We start from the raw sequence: 17,368 nt of genomic DNA on the forward strand, positions 1-17,368 counted from the left end.
AAATAAACATTCCAGGTTGGGATGCATAAACTAAAACCAGAGGAGGGGATGGTCTGATGCAGAGGGGGGGAAATCCCCCCCCCTGCAAATCACACACTGCTGTACAGTGAGGTTGGCCACAGCTGCCTAAGGGCACCAACCCGGAATGCCACACCTATATTTCATTACGGCAATATCTTAACGTCACTGATGGTGTCAATTCTCTAAGGCAGGTGGTAGTTCCTCCCATGCTCCACCCCACATACTGAAGGTCCTCGTCACTGCACATGGTGAATGCACAGAATGAAGGTAATTGTGCAGCGTAACGTGTACCGGTCTGGCATTGACACCAGCACAGGACACACTGTCCAGAATGTCCTGACCTATGCCCACATTCAATCAGCCACAGAACAGCACTACAACTCCTGGCCACAACCTGACCCTATACATTTTGATGAGTAAGTTCACAATAATCAATATATGTGACATAAATGGCCATACCTTTTGACTCCACTGACTTAGAAGCTAACATTTATTATAACACCAAAGGACTGTAGACCTTAGTATGTAACATATATTTCAACTTGCTACATCAGCCAGTTCCTGAGAAAAATGGGTCTTAATAGAGGGACGGACAGACAGACAGATGATCAGTCTGATAAATGAGAATTTTGTTTCATTTCCATGATATATAATTACAGATTTACAGTTTCCGGATTTTTTTTTAAGTTGTACTGGGATATATTGCTTTCTGACAAATTTCATGATTCTGGGCCAGTGTGAAGTACCCTATGGGTTTTGATGAGAAAGGCTGCAAGTATCAAAATATGTGACCTAAATGGCTGTAGCTTTTTGTTGCATTGACTTAGAAACATACATTTTATTACAGCGCCAAGAACCTATAGATTTGAGTCGTTGTTGTTGTTGTTGTGGTCTTCAGTCCAGAGACTGGTTTGATGCAGCTCTCCATGCTACCGTATCCTGTGCATGCTTCTTCATCTCCCAGCACCTACTGCAACCTACATCCTTCTGAATCTGTTTAGTGTATTCATCTCTTGGTCTCCCTCTACGATTTTTACCCTCCATGCTTCCGTTCAATACTAAACTGGAGATCCCTCGATGCCTCAGAACATGCCCCACCAACCAATCCCTTCTTTTAGTCAAGTTCTGCCACAAATTTCTCTTCTCCCCAATTATATTGAATACCTCCTCATTCGTTATGTGATCTACCCATCTAATCTTCAGCATTTCGAAAGATTCTATTCGCTTCTTGTCTAAACTATTTATTGTCCATGTTTCACTTCCATACACGGCTGCACTCCATACAAATACTTTCAGAAATGACTTCCTGACACTTAAATCTATACTCCATGTTAATAAATTTCTCTTCTTCAGAAAAGCTTTCCTTGCCATTGCCAGTCTGCATTTTATATCCTCTCTACTTCGACCATCATCAGTTATTTTGCTCCCCAAATAGCAAAACTCCTTTACTAGTTTAAGTATCTCATTTCCTAATCTAATTCCCTCAGCATCACCCGACTTAATTCGACTGCATTCCATTATCCTCGTTTTGCTTTTGTTGATGTTCATCTTATATCCTCCTTTCAAGACACTGTCCATTCCATTCAACTGCTCTTCCAAGTCCTTTGCTGTCTCTGACAGAATTACAATGTCATCGGCGAACCTTAAAATTTTTATTTCTTCTCCATGGACTTTAATACCTACTCCGAATTTTTCTTTTGTTTCCTTTACTGCTTGCTCAATATACAGATTGAATAACATCAGGGATAGGCTTCAAACCTGTCTCACTCCCTTCCCAACCACTGCTTCCCTTTCGTGCCCCTCAACTCTTATAACTGCCATCTGGTTTCTGTACAAATTGTAAATAGCCTTTCGCTCCCTGTATTTTACCCCTGCCACCTTCAGAATTTGAAAGAAAGTATTCCAGTGAACACTGTCAAAAGCTTTCTCTAAGTCTACAAATGCTAGAAATGTAGGTTTGCCTTTTCTTAATCTATTTTCTAAGATAAGACATAGTGTCAGTATTGCCTCATGTGTTCCAATATTTCTACGGAATCCAAACTGATCTTTCCCGAGGACGGCTTCTACCAGTTTTTCCATTCGTCTGTAAAGAATCCGTGTTAGTATTTTGCAGCTGTGACTTATTAAACTGATAGTTTGGTAATTTTCACATCTGTCAACCCCTGCTTTTTTCGGGATTGGAATTATTATATTCTCTTTGAAGTCTGAGGGCATTTCGCCTGTCTCATACATCTTGCTCACCAGATGGTAGAGTTTTGTCAGGGCTGGCTCTCGGAAGGCTACAAGTAGTTCTAATGGAATGTTGTCTACTCCGGGGGCCTTGTTTTGACTCAGGTCCTTCAGTGCTCTGTCAAACTCTTCACGCAGTATCGTATCTCCCATTTCATCTTCATCTACATCCTCTTCCATTTCTATAATATTGTCCTCAAGAACATCACCCTTGTATGACTCTGTATATACTCTATATACTCCTTCCACCTTTCTGCTTTCCATTCTTTGCTTAGAACTGGGTTTCCATCTGAGCTCTTGATATTCATGGAAGTGGTTCTCTTTTCTCAAAAGGTCTCTTTAATTTTCCTTTAGGCAGTATCTATCTTACCCGTAGTGATATACGCCTCTACATCCTTACATTTGTCCTCTAGCCATCCCTGTTTAGCTATTTTGCACTTCCTGCCGATCTCATTTTTGAGACGTTTGTATTCCTTTTTGCCTGCTTCTTTTACTGTATTTGAGTATGTGACATAAATTTCAATTTGATATGTCTACCTGCTCCTGAGAAAAAGGGGACTTAACTGATGTACGAACAGACGGAGTCATATAAGAAATATAATTTCTTTCGTATGATATAATTACAAATTTACAGTTTTCAGATATTTTTATTTAGCTCTACTTTGAAACATTCCTTTCTGCCAAATTTCACAATCAAGGCTAATGGAAAGTAGCCTATAGGGTTTGACAAGTATCTTCGTGAGTAACAAAATATCTACATCTACATCAATACTCTGCAAACCACCCAACGGTGTGTGGCAGAGGGCACTTTACGTGCCACTGTTATTACCTCCCTTTCCTGTTCCAGTCACGTATGGTTCACGGGAAGAACGACTGCCAGAAAGCCTCCGTGCATGCTCGAATCTCTCTCATTTTACATTCGTGATCTCCTCGGGAGGTATAAGTAGGGGGAAGCAATATATGCCATACCTCATCCAGAAATGCACCCTCTCGTAACCTGGACAGCAAGCTACACCGAGATGCAGAGTGCCTCTCTTGCAGAGTCTGCCACTTGAGTTTGCTAACATCTCTAATGCTATCACACTTACGAAACAACTCTGTGACAAAACGCGCCACTCTTCTTTGGATCTTCTCTACCTCCTCTGTCAACCCGACCTCGTAAGGATCCTACACTAATGAGCAATACTCAAGTATAGGTCAAACGAGTGTCTTGTAAGCCACCTCCTTTGTTGATGGACTACATTTTCTAAGGACTCTCCCAATGAATCTCAACCTGGCACACGCCTTACCAACAATTAATTTTATATGATCATTCCACTTCAAATCGTTCCCTACACATACTCCCAGATATTTTACAGAAGTAACTTCTACCAGTGTTTGTTCCGCTGTCATATAACTATACAATAAAGGATCCTTCTTCCTATGTATTCACAACACATTACATTTGTCTATGTTAGGGTCAGTTGCCACTCCCTGCACCAAGTGCCTATCTGCTGCAGATCTTTCTACATATCGCTGCAATTTTCTAATGCTGCAACTTCTCTGTATACTACAGCATCATCTGCGAAAAGCCGCACGGAACTTCCGACGCTATCTACTAGCTCATTTATATATATTGTGAAAAGCAATGGTCCCATAACACTCCCCTGTGTCACGCCAGAGGTTACTTTAATGTCTGTAGACGTCTCTCCATTGTTCTGTTTGCTAAAAATTCTTCAATGCAGCCACACACCTGGTCTGATATTCTGTAGGCTCTTACTTTGTTTATCAGGCAACAGTGCGGAACTGTATCGAAATATGTGACATACATGGCCATATCTTTTTACTGCATCAACTTACAAGCTTCAATTTTTTACATCACCAAGGGACCATAGGTCTTAGTGCAAGACAGAAATTTCAACTTTATATGTCTACACTTTCCTGAGAAAAAGCACCTTTAACCATCAGATAGACAACAAGACAATCCTATAAGGGTTCCATTTCTACCGACTGAGGCACGGAACCCTAAAAAGGAAAACAAAAGATAGAGCTTCCAATATTGACCATCAGCACTGTACACTTACCGAGTAGCTGAGCTTCTGTGCGGCGTGCAGGCGCAGCGTGGACAGTCTGCGACACCTGTTGTAGAGCGCACGGAAGACACGGGATTTGGCAGGGCGAAACACTCGTACATTACGCAAGTTCGGGAGATCGCAGAAAGTCCGTATTGCCTCCCCGTCAGTCTTTACACCCTTCCACGTGTCGTCATCATAATCACTGCTGTACCTGTCACACAGTAATATGCTGACAGCGGATTCCTTAACAGTGTAATGAACCTAGTTTCCCCATAACTTGCACAAGTTAACCATAATTTTTGATTCTGTATAAATGTTGTCCAGATTTGGGTTAATTTTCTGACTTAAATCACATATTTCTCATCTGTAGGTATATTTGAATGTATCTTCTTGCCAAAAAAACTATTTTCCTATTAATATATTTTTATTATTCATACTGATCTTTTTCGTAATATCAATCTTGTACCACGAAAATTAGTAATCACATTTGTCAACTTAAAAAATCTAAAACAAATTTCCAATAAATATAAGATTGTTATGCTTCTTCATGCAAACAAAATTTCTGTCTTCAGTTATAATTTTTCTAATTTTACTATCAAAAATGAAATCTATTCTATAAAATAACAGGAAGCTTCTATTTTTCACATCATCAAAATCTTCAGCCATTGTTATTAACCATGAAGGCTATAATTCTTGGCTTAAATAATTATTTTCAGAAAACAATGTATAAATTAAATCTAAAAAACAATTTCAATTAAGACAGCTGTATTAATTCTAATTTAGACTATAACCTGTTCTAGAGGGTACCGGAAGATGGACTCTCGATACACAACGTATTTTTGACATCAAGAGGGAACACAGCTGCTTCAGTCAGCATTAGGTAGTGTTAAGACAGTGAAAGGTGTGTTTAGCATCTACCAAGTTTGGCGCCTGCTGTTCTCTGATCATTTATGGTCTTTGTATGGCTGAAGCAAGTTGCTCAATGTGCATTTGAAAAGTATCATATATGTGATAGTAAATTATGTTTCAAGTACATGCAAATAAAAGAAGAAAATGATTAAAAGTGAAACAATATTCCAGCGACTTGTCATTTCTGCAAATATAATGCATTCTCTCTCCCATATATTTTGACGTTGTTTAAATTACGAGACAGTTATTACTGTAACAATTGTGCTCCATAATATATCGAAAATAAGTAAAAGGTATTTGCATTGTACAATGGAGACTCTAGCTTGTGGGAAAGACAGCTTCTCTTCAAAATGTCAACACTCTGCACCACCCTACATTTAGATTCATCTACATCTACATGGTCACTCTGCAATTCACACTTAAGTGCCGGGTAGAGGGTTCATCAAACCATTTTCATACTACTACTGTACCACTCTCGAATGGCGCGTGGGGAAAAGGAACACCTAAATCTTTCCGTTCGAGCTCTGATTTCTCTTATTTTATTATGATGATCATTTCTCCCTACGTAGGTGGGTTTCAACAAAATATTTTCGCATTCGGAAGAGAAAGCTGGTGATTGAAATTTCGTAAATAGATCTAGCCACAAAGAAAACCGCCTTTGTTTGAGTGACTGCCACCCCCAACTCGCGTATCATATCAGTGACTTTCCCACTCCTATTGCACGGTAACACGAAATGAGCTGCCCTTCTTTGCACTTTTTCGATGTCCTCCGTCAATCCTACCTGGTAAGGATCCCACACAGGCAATATTCCAGCAGAGGATGGACAAGTGTAATGTAGGCTGTCTCTTTAGTGGGTTTGTTGCATCTTTTAAGTCTCAATAATCAAAGTTACATCACACGTTAAACCAGAAGCAAATGAGACAGAAAAACTAAACAGTAACAAACACAGACAGAAATAAAAAAAGAAAAGAAAAGAAAAGAAATTGGAAGGATCAACACGACCATTAACTTCCAGAACCACTGGCTCCTTCACATGGCAACAAAAGGAAAGGCTCTTAAAAGTTATTTGCAAAGCCACTGAGATTTACGTGATAGCCAGCACAATCACCTTGAGGAGGTGGCTACAACAAGCAACAACATACACTAAGTGATCAAAAGTATCTGGACACCCCGAAAAACATACTTTTTTCACATTAGGTGCACTGTGCTGCCACCTACTGCCAGGTACTCCATATCAGTGATCTCAGTAGTCATTAGACATCGTGACAGAGCAGAATGGGGTGCTCCATGGAACTCACAGACTTCAAACATGGTAAGGTGATCGGGTATCACTTGTATCATATGTCTGTATGTGAGATTTCCACAGTCCTAAACATCCCTAGGTCCACTGTTTCCAATGTGATAATGAAGTGGAAATGTGAAGGGACACGTACAGCACCGAAGCGTACAGGCTGACCTCATATACTGACTGGCACAGACCACCGACAGTTGATGAGGGTTGTAAGGTGTAATAGGCAAACATCTATTCAGACCATCACACAGGAATTCCAGACTGCATCAGGATCCACTGCAAGTACTATGACAGTTAGGCGGGAGGTGAGAAAACTTAGATTTCATCATCGAACAGCTGCTCATAAGCCACACATCATGCCGGTAAATGCCAAACGATGCCTCGCTTGGTGTAAGGAGTGTAAACAATGGACGATTGAAAAGTGGAAAAATGTTGTGTGGAGTGACAAATCACGGTGCACAATGTGGTGATCCAATGGCAGGGTGTAGGTATGGCGAATGCCCGGTTAACATTGTATGACAGCATGTGTGGTGCCAACAGTAAAATTCGGAGGCAGTGGTGTTATGGTGTGGTCGTGTTTTTGATGGAGGGGGTTTGCACCCCAGGTTGTTTTGCATGGCATTATCACAGCACATGCCTACATTCATGTTTTACGCACCTTATTGCATTCCACTGTTGAAGAGCAATCCGGGGATGGCAATTGTATCTTTCAACATGATCAAGCACCTGTTCGTAATGCACGGCCTGTGGCGGAGTGGTTACACGATAATAAGACCCCTGTAATGGACTTGCCTGCACGGAGTCCTGACCTGAACCCTATTAGCCACTTTTGGGATGTTTTGGAACGCCGACTTCGTGCCAGGCTTACCAACCGACATCGATACCTCTCATCAGTGCAGCACTCCATGAAGAATGGGCTGCCATTACCCAAAAAACCTTCCAGCACCTGACTGAACGTATGCCTGCCAGAGTGGAAGCTGTCATCAAGGCCAAGGATGGGCCAACACCATACTGAATTCCAGCATTACCGATGGAGTGCACCATGGACCTGTAAGTCCTTTTCAGCCAGGTGTCTGGATACCTTTGATCGCATAATGCATGTGGAGCAAACCCGTAAGTCATTTTCAGCCAGGTGTCCAGATACTTTTGATCACATAATGTATGTGGAGCAAAGCAATGAACTCCAGTCGTATCTTCAGCCACTTCCCACCTCTGCCCACACCTCCGCCCCCCCATTGTTACTACTATTTTTTTTGCATCATTTCATTACTTTCACTTTCTATCTCCCTCTTTTGCAGCTACTTGGAGTATCCACGTTATTCACTGTACCCAGCTCTGTGATAGAGTATGACGTATCACAATTCAATTATTTATTTTAATGGTAAAATCTTCTAAAACACTGTTGAGTCTGCTTGTAGCTGTTAATCCCCACATACTGTGGAATTGAGGTACAGCCAGTTTCGTGATAATGAATCACACCTTCAGGCTAAATTTCGCTGGATTACATTACACCATTAAATTAATATAATCTTCCAACTTTCTACAAGGCACACATCCTGGCACCACCAAATGCAATGGATGTTGACAGATCCATCAATAATCTTAGATCATTAAGGGACATCACTGGGGGACATTCTAATTTGGAGCAGTGCTGATATTACTTATAAAAACAGGTATCTCGGATGCAATGAAGGAATGATAACATTGTGTGCAGGCGCAACTGAGATAGCTGTTTTTCTAAGTACTATCAGATGTTCAACACTGGTCCAGATTAGAATGTCCCTCAATGATGACCCGTAATTATCTACAATTATTGATGGATCTCTCAACATTGATTGCATTAGATGATGACAGGATACTTGTCTTATAAAATGTTGGGATATTGTATTGGTTTAATAGCTTACTGTAATCTAGCCAAATTTAACTTGAAGATTCAATTCCTTACTGCAAAACCAGTTGTATCTTTATTACACAACAAATAAGGATTAGCAGATACAAGCAGATTCAACAATTTTAGAAGACTGTGACAAAGCAAATTTTTAAACAAAATTGTCACTATGCACAGATTAAACTGCGGTTCCCCACATAGATAACCTGTGTTACTTATATTAGCCTATCTTCAGCTTATCAATCAGATTATGGTAGCTGAGGATAAGAAAAATGTAAGCTACATACTGCAAAAGCAAAGGAGGAATGTGAAGAATAGTGAGCGACAATTGACAAGCAGGAAACAGAGAGTTAAGCAATAGGAGAAAATTTTTTTGAATACTTAGATGCCGAATTGGAATAAATCAAAGGACCTGAGGTTTTTAAACACTTAAAACTATTGCTGTCATCCAACAACAAAAGTGCCGTCGATACAAATAAAAAATAAAGCAAGGGTAAAGAGCAAGCAGACAACTCACTCCATTTTCAGTATGGGCGATAAAAGAAAAATGATGAAGAAAATCACTGTAGTGTGCTTGTGAGCTTTAAGCTCTTCAAACCATTTTTTTATAGTATTCCTACGTATGATGTAGAAAGGGAGAGAGAGGGCGGGGCCAGAGGTGCGAGGGCGGGGCCAGAGGTGCGCGAGGGCGGGGCCAGAGGTGCGCGAGGGCGGGGCCAGAGGTGCGCGAGGGCGGGGCCAGAGGTGCGCGAGGGCGGGGCCAGAGGTGCGCGAGGGCGGGGCCAGAGGTGCGCGAGGGCGGGGCCAGAGGTGCGCGAGGGCGGGGCCAGAGGTGCGCGAGGGCGGGGTGGCAAAGGCGCGAGGGGGGGGGGCAAAGGTGCGAGGGGGGGGGGCAAAGGTGCGAGGGGGGGAGGGCAAATGTGCGAGGGGGGGAGGGCAAATGTGCGAGGGGGGGGGGGGCAAAGGTGCGAGGGGGGGGCAAAGGTGCGAGGGGGAGGGCAAATGCGCGAGGGGGAGGGCAAATGCGCGAGGGGCGGGGGCAAATGCGCGAGGGGCGGGGGCAAATGCGCGAGGGGCGGGGGCAAATGCGCGAGGGGCGGGGGCAAATGCGCGAGGGGCGGGGGCAAATGCGCGAGGGGCGGGGGCAAATGCGCGAGGGGCGGGGGCAAATGCGCGAGGGGCGGGGGCAAATGCGCGAGGGGCGGGGGCAAATGCGCGAGGGGCGGGGGCAAATGCGCGAGGGGCGGGGGCAAATGCGCGAGGGGCGGGGGCAAATGCGCGAGGGGCGGGGGCAAATGCGCGAGGGGCGGGGGCAAATGCGCGAGGGGGGGGGGCAAATGCGCGAGGGGGGGGCAAATGCGCGAGGGGGGGGGGCAAATGCGCGAGGGGGGGGGGCAAATGCGCGAGGGGGGGGGGCAAATGCGGGAGGGGGGGCAAATGCGCGAGGGGGGGGCAAATGCACGAGGGGGGGCAAATGCGGGAGGGGGGGCAAATGCGGGAGGGGGGGGCAAATGCGCGAGGGGGAGGGCAAATGCGCGAGGGGGAGGGCAAATGCGCGAGGGGGAGGGCAAATGCGCGAGGGGGAGGGCAAATGCGCGAGGGGGAGGGCAAATGCGCGAGGGGGAGGGCAAATGCGCGAGGGGGAGGGCAAATGCGCGAGGGGGAGGGCAAATGCGCGAGGGGGAGGGCAAATGCGCGAGGGGGGGAAAGGCGGGTGGGGGGGGGGGAAGGTGGGAGGGGGGGGAAAGGTGGGAGGGGGAGTGGGGGAAGGGGCGGGGGAGATAATGGATCCTGGAGGAGTTTTGTCATTTCAAGGTTGCCGTATGTGAAGAATAACACAATATTAGTGATTGTGGGAGCCAGCATCATGATAATCGATGGAACAGGAATAAAATACCTATTGGGCTTGGCTATCTGGAAAGGACTATGACCATAGTAAGCCATGGTTTATTATTTACTCAACACAACATTTGTCTTGGCTTTGTTTTGTCACCTTTTGTTTGAGGTATTCATTGGGCTATGGAGTTGGTGTGCAGAGGCAAATGTTATGACATCATAGAAAATGCAGAGAGATCTCATTGTCAACTGCAAGTCCAAGGAATACGCAAGATTCCACGAGCCCAAAATGAACAATGCCAAAGACGAGATTCTCAAGCTTGGATGTATATTTCAGGAAGTCTCTTGTCTGAAGCCTCTGGACAGACTTCTCATGATAATGTCTCATGAGATGTCGCACACTGTGTAACAGAATCAGCAAGAACTCCAGCTGACTGAGTTACACAGACTGGGGTAAAAAACTGCTTTATGAGGTGTAGCATGTCATTTAACCATTCACAAAACCCAAAGAAAATCTGGTCATATGACAGGCTGTTTGTGGCACCAAAGGTGCTAGTCCCTTGCAAATGAGACAGGGACTGAAATTGAGGGTTGCAAAGGAAAAGCTGAAATGCTTAATTGAGTTTTCAAATGTTCCTTTACAAAGGAAAACCCAGGAGAATTACCCCAATTTAATCCTCAACCAACTGAAAAAGTGAGTGACTTAAGTATCCACATCAGTGGCATTGAGAAACAACTGAAATTGTTAAAACCAAACAAAGATTCAGGAGCCAATGGAATCCTTATCAGATTGTATTTGAATTTGCAGCTGAGTTAGCATCTTTTCTAACTATAATTTACCATAGATCCGTTGGAAGGGGGAGGAGGGGGGAGGGGAGCTTGTGTCCGGTTCTTGAAAGGAAGCATAGGCCATACCTGTCTACAAGAAGGGCAGCAGAAGTGATCCACAACACTACCATCCAATATCCCTGACAGCAATTTGTTGTAGACCCTCAGAACATTTCCTGAGCTCAAACAAAATGATCTATCTCTAACAGAATGACTTGCTCCATTGCAACAAGCACGGATTCCGAAATCTTTGATCATGTGAAACTCAACTTCCACTTTCCTTACATCAAAGCCTTGGATCAAGAAAGTTGGGTGAATGCAGTATTTCTTTATTTCCTGAAAGTATTTGACTTAGTACCACACCTATGCATACTGTCAAAATTTCATTAATATGGGGTATCAAATGGAATTTGTGGATTGAGGACTTTTTGCTAGGGCAGACACAATACTATGTAACATTGGATGTAGAGTCATCGTCAGATGTAGAAGTAATGTAGAATGTGCCCCTGGGAAGACTTTTGCGAACCTTGCTGTTCATGTCATATATTAATGACCTTGCAGAAAATGTTAACAGTAACTTCAGACTTTTTTGCAGATGAGGCAGTTGTCTGAAATTAAGTACTATCTGAAACAAGCTGCATAAATATTCAGTCATATCTTGATAAGATCTCAAAGTAGTGCAAAGATTGGCAGCTTGCTTTAAATGTTCAAAAATGCAAAACTGTGCACTTCAGACAATGAAAAAACATAGTATCCTATGACTATAACATCAGTGAGCCACTGTTGGAATCGGCCAACTCATACAAATTTCTGTGAGTAACACTTTGTAGAAATATAAAATGGAATGTTTATATAGGCTTAGTTGTGGGTAAAGCAGGTGGCAGACGTCGTTTCGTTGGTAGAGTACTGGGGAAGTGCAATCAAAAAGAGATTGCTTACATGCCACCTGTGCGACCGATTCTGGAATATTGTTCAAGTGAGTGGAACCTGTACACCAAATAGGACTAACAGGTTTCTTTGCTTTATGGCAGAGCATCACAGAGATACTGAAGCATCTGAATTCACAGACTATGAAAAGGAAAGCCCTACTGAATGAGATTTTCATTCTGCAGCAGAGTGTGCACTGATATGAAACTTCCCGACAGATTAAAACTGTGTGTCGGACCGAGACTCGAACTCGGGACCTTTGCCTTTCACAGGCAAGTGCTCTACCAACTGAGATACCCAAGCACGACTCACAACCCGTCCTCATGACCTCAATTCTGGTAGAGCACTTGCCCGCGAAAGGCAAGGGTCCCGAGTTCGAATCTCTGTCCGACACACAGTATTAATCTGTCAGGAAGTTTCATATCAGTGCACAATTCGCTGCAGAGTGAAAATCTCATTCTGGAAACATCCCCTAGGCTGTGGCTATGCCACGTCTCCGCAATATCCTTTCTTCCAGGAGTGCTAGTTTCGCAGGTTCGCAGAAGAGGAGCTGTGAAGTTTGGAAGGTAGGAGACAAGGTACTGGCAGAATTAAAGCTGTGAGGACGGGTCGTGAGTCGTGCTTGGGTAGCTCAGTTGGTAGAGCACTTGCCTGCGAAAGGCGAAGGTCCCGAGTTCGAGTCTCGGTCTGGCACAGACTTTAATCCATCAGGAAGTTTTAAAGCCCTACTGGCTTATAGCATCACTGGGCAAAAGTGACATCTTGCTTAAACATTGAACCTTTCCAGACTTTTTATACACAGGGTGTTTCACAATTCATATTGCAAACTTGTAGAGGGGATTTAGTAGATCGCTTTTTACAAAGGAACCAATGCCTGAAATATAATCCAATGATGCTACAGAGCATCAAAGTCACAAGTGTCGGCACCTGTAAATGTACGTATATTCTGGGTGATTCTGTGATGATGTGACAAACTTTTTAGGATCACGTAGAAGGATAAATGTATAAAGTTGAGGTAAGGATATTGTCAAAAGTTGCAAGTGAAACTAGTTCTGATACCTCTGACAGTGGAATACATGTACTGATACTGTTGTTGCTAAGAATGTATGCTAGGCAACCTTTGGAGGTGATAGTATGGGCCAAAAGAAGAAAAAAATGTCCAGTAAACATGGGCTGTAAAATGCATATCTTAAGGGCTGTGAGCAGTCATTCAATAGAGGAGATGTGTTTCACAATAGCAAAGATGAACAAGTGCTAATAGCTCCTAAAATATGCATTTTAGAGCCTGTATTTACTGGACATGTTTTTCTTGGTTTGGTCCATAGTATCACCTCTAGAAGTTGCCTACCCTACAATCTTACCAACAACCATACTAGTAAATGTATTCCACTGTCAGAGGTATCAGAACTGTTTTCGCTTATAGCTTTAGACTCCTTTGTTTCCAGTACAGGTTGTTGTTGTTGTTGGTTTTGTTGTTGTCGTCGTCGTCTCCAGTCCTGAGACTGGTTTGATGCAGCTCTCCATGCTACTCTATCCTGTGCAAGTTGCTTCTTCATCTCCCAGTACCTACTGCAGCCTACATCCTTCTGAATCTGCTTTGTGTATTCATCTCTTGGTCACCCTCTAAGATTTTTACCCTCCACGCTGCCCTCCAATGCTAAAGTTGTGATCCCTTGATGCCTCAGAACATGTCCTACCAACCGGTCCGTTCTTCTTGTCAAGTTGTGCCACAAACCCCTCTTCTCCCCAATTCTATTCAATACCACCTCAAGAGCTATGTGATCCACCCATCTAATCTTCAGCATCCTTCTGTAGCACCACATTTCAAAAGCTTCAATTCTCTTCTTGTCCAAACTATTTATCGTCCACGTTTCACTTCCATACATGGCTACACTCCATACAAATACTTTCAGAAACGACTTCCTGACACTTAAATCTATACTCGATGTTAACAAATTTCTCTTCTTCAGAAACGCTTTCCTTGCCATTGTCAGTCTACATTTTATATCCTCCCTACTTCGACCATCATCAGTTATTTTGTTCCCCAAATAGCAAAACTCCTTTACTACTTAGAGTGTCTCATTTCCTAATCTAATTCCCTCAGCATCACCCGACTTAATTCGACTACAATCCATTATCCTCGTTTTGCTTTTGTTGATGTTCCTCCTTTCAAGACACTGTCCATTCCGTTCAACTGCTCTTCCAAGTTGTTTGCTGTCTCTGACAGAATTACAATATCATCGGCAAACCTCAAAGTTTTTATTCTTCTCCATGGATTTTAATACCTACTCCGAACTTTTCATTCGTTTCCTTTACTGCTTGCTCAATATACAGATTGAATTACATCGGGAACAGGCTACAACCCTCTCTCACTCCCTTCCCAACCACTGCTTCCCTTTCATGCCCCTCGACTCTTGTAACTGCCATCTGGTTTCTGTACAAATTGTAAATAGCCTTTCGCTCCCTGTATTTTACCCCTGCCACCTTTAGAACTTGAAAGAGTATTCAAGTCAACATTGTCAAAAGCTTTCTCTAAGTCCACAAATGCTAGAAATGTAAGTTTGCCTTTCCTTAATCTAGCTTCTAAGATAAGTCGTAAGGTTAGTATTGCCTCACGTGCTCCAAAATTTCTGCAGAATCCAAACTAATCTTCACCGAGGTTGGCTTCTACCAGTTTTTCCATTCTTCTGTAAAGAATTCACGTTAGTATTTTGCAGCTGTTACTTATTAAACGGATAGTTCGGTAATTTTCATATCTGTCAACACCTGCTTTCTTTGGGATTGGAATTATTATATTCTTCTTGAAGTCTGATGGTATTTCGCCTGTCTCATACATCTTGCTGACCAGATTGTAGTGTTTTGTCAGGACTGGCTCTCCCAAGGCCGTCAGTAGTTCCAATGGAATGTTGTCTACTCCCGGGGCCTTGTTTTAACTCAGGTCTTTCAGTGCTCTGCCGAACTCTTCATGCAGTATCATACCTCCGATTTCGTCTTCATCTACATGCTCTTCCATTTCCATAATATTGTCCTCAAGTACATCACCCTTGTATAGACCCTCTTTATACTCCTTCCACCTTTCTGCTTTCCCTTCTTTGCTTAGAACTGGGTCCATCTGAGCTCTTGATATTCATACAAGTGGTTCTCTTTTCTCCAAAGGTCTCTTTAATTTTCCTGTAGGCAGTATCTATCTTACCACTAGTGAGAAGCCTCTACATCCTTACATTTGTCATCTAGCCATCCCTGTTTAGCCATTTTGCACTTCCTGTCGATCTCATTTTTGAGACGTTTGTATTCCCTTTTGCCTGCTTCATTTACTGCGTTTTTATATTTTCTCCTTTCATCAATTAAATTCAATATTTCTTCTGTTACCCAAGGATTTCTACTAGCCCTCGTCTTTTTACCTACTTGATCCTCTGCTGCCTTCACTACTTCATCCCTCAGAGCTACCCATTCTTCTTCTACTGTATTTCTTTCCCCCATTCCTGCCATTTGTTCCCTTATGCTGTCCCTGAAACTCTCTACAACCTCTGGTTTAGTCAGTTTATCCAGGTCCCATCTCCTTAAATTCCCACCTTTTTGTAGTTTCTTCAGTTTTAATCTACAGTTCATAACCAATAGATTGTGGTCAGAGTCCACATCTGCCCCTGGAAATGTCTTACAATTTAAAACCTGGTTCCTAAATCTCTGTCTTACCATTGTATAATCTATCTGATACCTTCTAGTATCTCCAGGATTCTTCCATGTATACAACCTCCTTTTATGATTCTTGAACCAAGTGTTAGCTATGATTAAGTTATGCTCTGTGGAAAATTCTACCAGACGGCTTCCTCTTTCATTTCTCTCCCCCAATCCATGTTCACCCATTATGTTTCCTTCTCTCCCTTTTGCTACTCTCGAATTCCAGTCACCCATGACTATTAAATTTTCATCTCCCTTCACTACCTGAATAATTTCTTTTATCTCAACATACATTTCATCAATTTCTTCATCATCTGCAGAGCTAGTTGCCATATACTTGTACTACTGTAGTAGGCATGGGCTTTGTGTCTATCTTGGCCACAATAATGCGTTCACTATGCTGTTGGTAATAGCTTACCCACACTCCTACATTTTTATTCATTGTTAAACCTACTCCTGCATTACCCCTATTTGATTTTGTATTTATAACCCTGTATTCTCCTGACCAAAAGTCTTGATCCTCATGCCACCGAACTTCACAAATTCCCACTACATCTAACTTCAACCTATCCAGTTTTCTTTTTATATTTTTTAACCTACCTGCCCAATTAAGTGATCTGACATTCCATGCTCCGATCCGTAGAACGCCAGTTTTCTTTCTCCTGATAACGACGTCCTCTTGAGTAGTCCCTGCCCGGAGATCCGAATGGGGGACTATTTTACCTCTGGAATATTTTACCCAAGAGGACGCCATCATCATTAACCATACAGTAAAGCTGCATGCCCTCAGGATAAATTACGACTGTAGTTTCCCCTTGCTTTCAGTCGTTCGTAGTACCAGCATAGCAAGGCCATTTTGGTTATTGTTACAAGGCCAGATCAGTCAATAATCCAGACTGTTGCCCTGCAACTACTGAAAAGCCTGCTGCCACTCTTCAGGAACCACACGTTTGTCTGGCCTCTCAACAGATACCCCTCCGTTGTGGTTGCACCTATGGTATGGCTATCTGTATCGCTGAGGCACGCAAGCCTCCCCACCAACGGCAAGGTCCATGGTTCGTGGGGGTAGGCCAGTACAGGTACCCATACCTAAAATGTACATTTATCCTGCACCATCGTCCTAGAAAGCCTGTAACATCATCATGGAATCACCCTGTATACTGTATGCGTACTTTTACTGGTGCAGGTACCCTGTACTTTGATGCTCTCTAGCTTCACTGGATGATGTTTCCGGACATGGGTTCCTGCATAAAACTTTTTCTTCTAAGACCCCCTCTACAACATTTAAAAACGTGTACCATGAATTTTGAAACCCCCTCGTTATTTGCACCAGATAACACTTCAGTTGCTACACCTGATTGTAAACTTCAGAATTTTCTAAAATTTCATCAGGATAAGAATGGGGCAGAGAGAGAAAAAATGAATAGGTACACGCACACATGCACAAGTAAAGGAGACATTAAGGAACACACACAAACATTTCTTAATGACAGGTTGAAATAAAGTGTGAACACTATTAGATGATAATCAATATATGTAACTGGACAGTACCATTGTATAAATAGCTGTAAGCTGGACTATATGAAATTGTTAATTTTACAGATATTTTGACTTGTGAGGGGGGGGGGGGGGGGGGGGGGGACGAATCTTATGAACAGAAGGGATAAATGAAGTTTAAAGATATTATCAGTAGCAAATAATGTGAT

At 42.9% G+C, this 17,368-nt stretch overlaps 1 protein-coding gene across 1 annotated transcript in view; it reads right to left on the reverse strand.

Moving 5' to 3' along the window:
* Positions 1-17,368, reverse strand: part of LOC124552260 — an 81,818-nt gene that overhangs the window by 40,368 nt on the left and 24,082 nt on the right. The window contains exon 3 of the mRNA XM_047126541.1: positions 4,314-4,515. Within this exon, the coding sequence (XP_046982497.1) occupies positions 4,314-4,515 (202 nt within the window). The remainder of the gene's footprint in view (positions 1-4,313; positions 4,516-17,368) is intronic.

This window comes from Schistocerca americana, chromosome 10 (assembly GCF_021461395.2).
Source record: "Schistocerca americana isolate TAMUIC-IGC-003095 chromosome 10, iqSchAmer2.1, whole genome shotgun sequence".
NCBI lineage: Eukaryota > Metazoa > Arthropoda > Insecta > Orthoptera > Acrididae > Schistocerca > Schistocerca americana.